This window comes from Colossoma macropomum, unplaced genomic scaffold (genome assembly GCF_904425465.1).
Source record: "Colossoma macropomum unplaced genomic scaffold, Colossoma_macropomum, whole genome shotgun sequence".
NCBI classification, from domain to species: Eukaryota; Metazoa; Chordata; class Actinopteri; order Characiformes; family Serrasalmidae; genus Colossoma; species Colossoma macropomum.
In genome coordinates, this window is record NW_023494794.1 from 25,247,946 (window position 1) to 25,255,468 (window position 7,523).

The 7,523-nt window shown below is 42.9% G+C and overlaps 1 protein-coding gene across 1 annotated transcript in view; it reads left to right on the forward strand.

Annotated features, from left to right (window-relative positions):
• LOC118814606 (astrotactin-2-like) overlaps positions 1–4,170 on the forward strand; it is a 697,894-nt gene extending 693,724 nt beyond the window's left edge. Inside the window, exon 24 of the mRNA XM_036580304.1 lies at positions 3,933–4,170. Coding sequence (XP_036436197.1) covers positions 3,933–4,170 — 238 coding nt within the window. The remainder of the gene's footprint in view (positions 1–3,932) is intronic.
• Positions 4,171–7,523: the final 3,353 nt, after the last annotated feature.

Here is a 7,523-nt window from a genome sequence, read left to right on the forward strand (position 1 = left end):
TGCATTATGTTTATACCTCATAATTCTATTCAGTCAAACAGAGTAAAGTTGACTTTGGTAGCAAATGTTAAATTTTTCGCTGCCTCCGTTTAGCTGGCCTGTGTGTCTCCACCCATATTGGGGAAGCAGTTGTGATTTTTTTGTTTCAAACAGTCTAAAGTCACACAACGTAGGTCTGGTGGGAATATGCCGAGGCAGAACGTTTAAAGTGACCGATGGCTTTGTGTCTGACTGTCACGGAGTCCGTAACTTTTTTGTGTAAGCAGAGCCACCTTCATTGTGTTTGTTCATTAGCATGGCAGTGAACACTCAGCGGGTATCAGGGTGTTTGTATCTGTGAATTTTTTAAGTACAAGTACAAGTAAATGAGCATGGTATCGACCCGATACCTGATACCAGTATCAGTATCGATGCATCCCTAATTGTAACAATAGTAGAACCACTTTTGGTGCTACATAAAACCCTTTTTGCTAAGAGTGTAGAGAACTGGAGCTACACTCAACCAAAACTAGATCAGTTCAGTATTGAACAGCAGTTTCTTTTGGCTCAAAATAATTCAAAAATTGCTTTAAGTCTTTGAGTGGACAAACTAATTCACTCAGCACAGAGTGCAGAAGCATGTTGCCCTCGTTTTTGGGCTGCGGTGTTATTTAATGCAATGCAGCGATTCTAATTGATTCTTGCAATTGAAATCGATGCATCTGAATCACAGCCGCTGGGACCGCAGTAGAGTTGTCTGGCCAGTGGCTGCAGCCTGCTGGAGTTTGCATAAGGAAAACAGTTGCAGATGAAGTCTAACAGTAGGTCTCAGAGTGTCAGCATGCTTTTACAGTTAGCGATTAGCTGAATGTTGTTATTATGAAATGAGGCTCTTTTAGCTGTGAGTCACGAGCTGCCCTCCGAAGACCCCAGTCAAAGTGCCATAAATAGCTATGATTTACACTGGAACCCAGCTTTCCATTTGGCCTGTGTAGATAGCATATACACCGCCTGTTACAGCCATACAGCGCAGAGATAAGCTCCACTTTTCGAGATGTTTTATGAACGCCAGCCACACTGATGGTCATATTTTGTCTTAGCAGTATCGGTTGCTTAGCGAGAACACATGATGTATTGCATGCTAGCTCTTACAGTGCAGGGAAAGCATGATGCTGACTTAACCCAAGGCCCTACGAATGGAAAAGGGCTACAGGACTAATCTTAGCTTCTTATAGGCTTTAAAGAGTTGTGCGTTGTGCTTCTCAAAATAAACTTGAAAGAAATGGAAAAAGTCTTCACGTCAAGCGGAGATTTAAGACAAGAAAACTCGTATGCATACGAAAAAGCGCACAGCCGCTTTGCTTAAACTGCTGAGTACGGCCCTTGGATTTGACCTCATAAAAGGGTTATGAAAGCTCTAATCCTCAATTTACCCACATTATTTTCACTTAAGAACAACTTTCCGCAAGAAAAATGTTATTCAGTACCTTTTTTCTGGTTAGAAAAGAAAAAAGAAAAAGCTGGAACAAACAGCTGAAATTGTTCTCCGGTTAAATCACAGACCATCGCTGACATTTCACAATTCACTATTTTTGCCCAAACATTCATGCGATGATTCCTGCCAAGCATTGTTTTGATAAGCGTATCAATTTACATAATATTTTCGATGCCTCAAACCCAGTGTTTGCAGCTATATTCAGAAATGTACTACTGGCCGAGGCAGTGGATGAGTGAGGCGCTTCCCCCCCCCCTGCTACAGCCTCAGTGTTTTGAGGCAAAACACAGAGAGGAAGTATGCGAGCAGTACCTTTTCCCGGCCCCAAGCATAGCCCCGCTCCGCCAGGGCCTGCGGGACGCTGCCAACCCAAGCCCTCCGTGGATGTTTGTGTAATCACATCTCTCCCTCTCTGACTGGAGCTGGAGGAACGATCCAGTGGCCACCAATTGCAGGCTATTTTCCACTTTGTAAAACATTATCAAGTAATGCCTTTTATGAATATCTAATGCGGTAAATGTCTGGAATCGGGATTTGGTCTTGAATTAGGGTTAGGATGTCTAAGTGCACGGGACATTGCGTTTTTGTTTTGTTTTTTTAACTCTTGATCTGAATGAATGCCTTCAAACTGAAGTAAAGCTGAATAATTGAACAGATATGTAGGTATAGTTATGTATGGTAATAGTAACATCATATAGCACTGAAAGGTAGCTGTGTGACGACTCACTGCTGATCTTAAACCAACCAACAGCTCTCAATTTTGGTTTGAAGTTCATTTGATCAGACTTTGACATTCCAGCGCTCTAATCATAGAATTCCGATGGCGTTATGCAGTCGCGCTGCCACTGTTTTGGTAGTAAAACTTGTTGACACAGGAGTGCAATGGTGGTTTGTTATGAGATAAGAAAGCCATAACTGATATCCGATCCAGCGAAGGCAGTAAAACACTTGAAAGACATGAAAAACACATGAAAGCTGCTTGTTACACATCTCCAGGAGAAAGTTTTATGTTTAAGGCACTTCAGTGTAACTGCAGCACGATTTAAGGTGGGACAGAAAATTCATGTCAGAAGCTGGTGAATACGAATTTACCCTCAGCTTTATATTTATGTATAAGTTTATTATTATAGCTTTGGAAGTTTTGGTTGCCACTTTTACTAGTTTTTGTAAAATCTTATGCATTGGAAAATTCTAAACTCAGACAGTCTATATGAATACAGTCCACCAATCAAGCTAATCTTCTTCCCATAACATTTTATGGAGACCGCTCTAAAGTGTCCACATATCTTTGCATCTTTCTTTGTGGTTGCTGTGGACTATTTTGCTTGGTCTTAATCCACCTGCAGTGCTGCAGATGCAGCAACGGTGACGAGATGAGCTCCATCAGAGCAGTCAGAGTTACAGTCTGCCTACCAAAATGGTGATGGGGTGTTCTTAATGATGCAATCGAATCACCTTCTGCTTTTGCACATAGTGCAGTTAGCTAGAAGTGCTGCTGTTCAAACGCACCAATCAGAGACTTTTTTAGCTTTATCTCACTTTAACTCACTGTGCCCTGCGCCGTCCACCAGGCCTTGATGGCAGCCGCTACAGCTGACCGGCAGGCAAAGCCCGAACCCTTAATACCGCCGAGGGATGCGAGTGATGGTGGGAGGAGGAGGACAACCACCAGCAAGAGGCATGAAGGCGGGACACAAGTCCCAAATTCTGCCGCCCAAGTCTTGCATCCTGTTCTGCAGCGAGACTACACTTCACGTTTGATCCTGGAGGCCGAGCTGGGGAGCTGGGTCGGTGATGGGGAGGCGGAGCAACGAATTCTCTTTCCTGGCAGACTTTAGGACTCTCGTGGCTGTCGCCATCATCCCTGGATCTCTGGCGGCTGTCCTCCCCCTCCCGTCATCACTTGCATCCCTCGGCGGTGGTCGTGGTTCGGGCCTCGCGGGCTCTCGCGGCTGTTATCAGGGCCCATGGGATGGGCGCAGGGCACACTCACCCACTAGCCACTCGCACTCACAAGTCCAAATCGCATGATATTATAGTGATGGCAGTGAAGAATGAAGCAGGAGATGCTGTGGAGAACCCAAGTCCAGCTCTTTATTTGGAAAAATACATGGCGCTCAGGCTATACTGACCCTATACTAACCTGTGGTCAACAAACAACAGAGTGCCGCAGTACCCTAGCGTCCTCTGTAGAGCAACAGAGGAGGCACTGCCACAGTATCATTCTCAGAAATATGTAGTGAAAAATCATATTAATAAGTAAAAAAAAATGTACATTGTGATTTTTTTCATGCTGTCTATGACTCTCTCTCTCTCTCTCTCTCTCTCTCTCTCTCTCAGTGTCTCCCTGTTTCTCTGTCTCTGTTTTTTTTCTCTCTATAATAACAATATATCATATACTAACAATAATAACAAATTCTCTCTCTCTCTCTCTCTCTCTCTCTCTCTCTCTTTTTAGAAAAGCCCACCTGATCCTGAGGCGTGTTGACCGGATCAGCCTGCTCTGCCGCTCTCTGCTGCGGAGCGGCTACATCCAGAGCCGGACGGAGAGCGTGCCGTATGTGATGTGCCGAAGCGAGGAGGTGCGGCCGGCAGGCAGCGTGTGGCACAACTCGCTGCATGACACACGGCTGGCCTGCGTGGAGAAACTGCTGTCCGTCCAGCGCAACATATATGGCAAGTCCAAACTGCGGTGAGACACGCTCCGGACCTTTCGGACTTCTCCTCGCTCTCTCGCTCTCTCCGGTCTCTCGGTTGACTGTTCTTTTTTCTAAAAGCCCATACAAAGTCTGAGACTGTTCAACCTTTTCACAAAAAGAGAGAAGGGGCTTTTTTTTCAACGCACGGCCCTTCAAACTGTTTTTTTTTTGTTTTGTTTTTTTTTTCCAGCGAGGAGAAGCAGGTAGCATTAGCAGCCTGGAGAATAACAGCTGATTTGATTTCTACTTTTCTTTTGTAAGGACGCGAGAGTGGCCAAAGCACTCTTACAAGCACGCTGAATAAAGGGATGTCTTGAAATTACTTGATTCAAATGTGTATCATTTCCACAATAATGAAATATGTTACTCCAACACAGTTTACTAACTTCTGGCAACACTTGTGTGGATGTGATGTACTTTCTGTGGAACTGATGTGCACATTTGAATAAAGGAGTTTCAGTGGAGCTCTTTTTCAGTGTAGGTGGACTCTGTAGGACTGAATGTAAGGTTCCCACTTCATGGTGCTGCAAATCTCAAACACCTGTTGGACGGCGAACCTAAACGACTTTCCAAACATATCTCTAGGGAAAACCCAGCAGGGCAGAGAACAAGTGACATCGAAACATCGATACCGCAAAGGCCTACATCATCTTAAATGCAATGCAAAGGCCTGACGAATTATTCTGCCCAACATTTAAGGGGACTTTTTGATGTCTGTACTTTGCATCTACCCATCATTTTCCTTCATGAAACAGGGGCAACGTTGTGTTCTCATATTCACAGTCGGGCCCGACTGATATGAGCATTATGTCTTTGATACAATACAGATTTTAAGGAGCTAAAAAAATTCTGATGGCTGATAATTTTGGTCGATATTTTTCAAATTGTATTTAATTTGATATACCATACTGTGCAAAAGTCTGAGACCATTCTTTCATTTATTTCATTTCCAGTCAAGACAGCCATTAAGTGATTCATTTTTCAGCCTCAGAAAAAAGATATTTAGAAAACATATTTAACAGAAAATGACACAAAAGCGTTCAACATGGTAGAACATACCCATATCCAGCAGTATTTAATTTGTCCACTGTTTAACTCTTCCATCCTTCCAACACTCACACAAGTAACTACTCAAACACCTAAGCTGCCTCGCAAGTGTATTACTAATGACGGTCTAAAATGCCTATAGGTGATATTTCTGAGGAGAAAGTTCACTTGCATAAGAAAGGCAAAAGTCAAAAGAAATTATCAAAAATAAGTTCCAAAAATGGAAAATGGACCTTCTGACATCCACCTGCATAGACCTTATAGCCCACCAAAACTATCCCCCTTAGATAAACAGCGCTAACAGCTTTCAAAACACTTTTTCACAAGCTTTTTTTCTTCAGAAAAAAATCCACAGATGTTTCTATCCATTCTTCCACTGTGAGAAGACAACTCAGCCTGAAAGGAGGTGTAACTGATTATAAGCCAATGCTGAGAAAAGGAGAAAAGAACACTGAAGCTGGATATCTGAGATGTGCAGTAAGGTTTTAAGATGAGTCTCTGATGAGCCTAAATGTGTGCCAGGTAAAAGTGGCCCAAATCTGATTTTCTCACTAAATCAGATTTTTTGGTTTGGCTGTTCACAATATATTTTAAATGTGATCTGTATGCGACATCAGTCTGAATAGATCAGCTCCTAAACTGACCCACATACTTCACGTGGCTCATCCAGAGGTAAACAATCGCAACAGCCAATGAACACCAGTCCCTCCTGGAGAGTTCAGTTTTATCTTTGCCAGCATCACAGGAGCCATCATGAAGCTTCAATGACTGACAGCTGGGCTCATCACCCAGAATGAGTTTGAGCTCACTGTGAAAAGGACACGGTCACTTCTTTGGTTCCTGTCCTCAGATTCTTTAAACTTTACTTTCAGACTTTTAACTGTTCGTTGATGCTGCTGCCTCGTTCTCCACCAGCCATATTCGGCCATTTCTTTCAAAGTCTCTTCACACATGAAAGTGTTTGGATGAGTCTCTTCTAATTTTTGTACAGAAACATCATCCCAAATGTTTATGAGGTCACAGCAGCACGAAATTATGACAAATGTTGGATTGACATAAAAGCCGCATGAATTCCGATCTGGCTGTTCAGACTGAGTCGCATTGCTGCAGATCGGATACATATTGGATTTCAGTACCACATATGAAAGCGTCTCAAATCGGAATTGAAAATGTCAGATTCAGTGTGTTTATCTGTTCACACAGACACACAGACTCACATCTGTGTCACATATGAGGAAAAAGATCAGATTTGGGCCACTTTTACCTGCTGTGTGAACAAAGCCTGAGAGTACTTGGATTGTGAGAAGCAGAAAATGCTGCCCAATTCTAGGACTGAACTTTAGAGGTGTGAAAAATAACCCTGCAAATTTCTTAGAAAAACTGAAAGCACGTCTCCTGAAAAGAATGCTAAAGAAGCTGTAATAGTGTGGTCACGCTAAAAACTTTATCATATTCAGTTGCCGAGGCTTCTGTGAAATTTTCTGTTAAATATGTTTTCTGCTTTTTCTCCTGACTGTGAAAAATGTATAACTTTATTTGTTTTATTATACATTTGTTACAGAAATGAAATCAATGAAGGGTGACCTCTGACTTCTGCACAGTACTGTAACTCCACATGATCAAAAGTCCTTAACCTTCCAGGTGAGCATGGGAAGCTTTGTGTGTCCATGGAAGTTTCAGAGTTTAGGTCCTTTTTGCAGCCCAGTACATTAAAAAATTTGTTGATTCAAATGTGTCACGTAGCTGCACGTGAATAAAAAGTGTAACCTTAACAGAAAGGTTTAAAACACCTTTTCCAATATAGGTTTGGATATGTTCTTCATTAAGGTTTCCCAGGTTTCCCAGTTTAGCCACAACGTTAAAACCACCTCCTTGTTTTTACACTCATTGTCTATTTTATCAGCTCCACTGACCATATAGGAGCACTCTACAATTACAGACTGTAGTCCATCTGTTACTCTTCACTGGTCTGGACCTCCACAGGACCACAGGTATTATTTGGGTGGTGGATCATTCTCAGCAGTGACACTGACGTCGTGGTGGCGTGTTAACGTGTGCTTTGCTGTGCGAGTGGATCAGACACAGCAGTGCTGCTGGAGTTTTTAAAACCCTGTGTTCACCTACTGTCCACTCTGTTAGACACACCTAATTGTTGATCCACCTTGTTTTTGGTTGGTGGACTATTCTCAGTCCAGCAGTGACACTGAGACCAGCAGCACTGCTGTGTCTGATCCACTCAGACCAGCGCAACACACACTAACACACCACCACCACGTCAGTGTTACTGCAGTGCTGAGAATGAT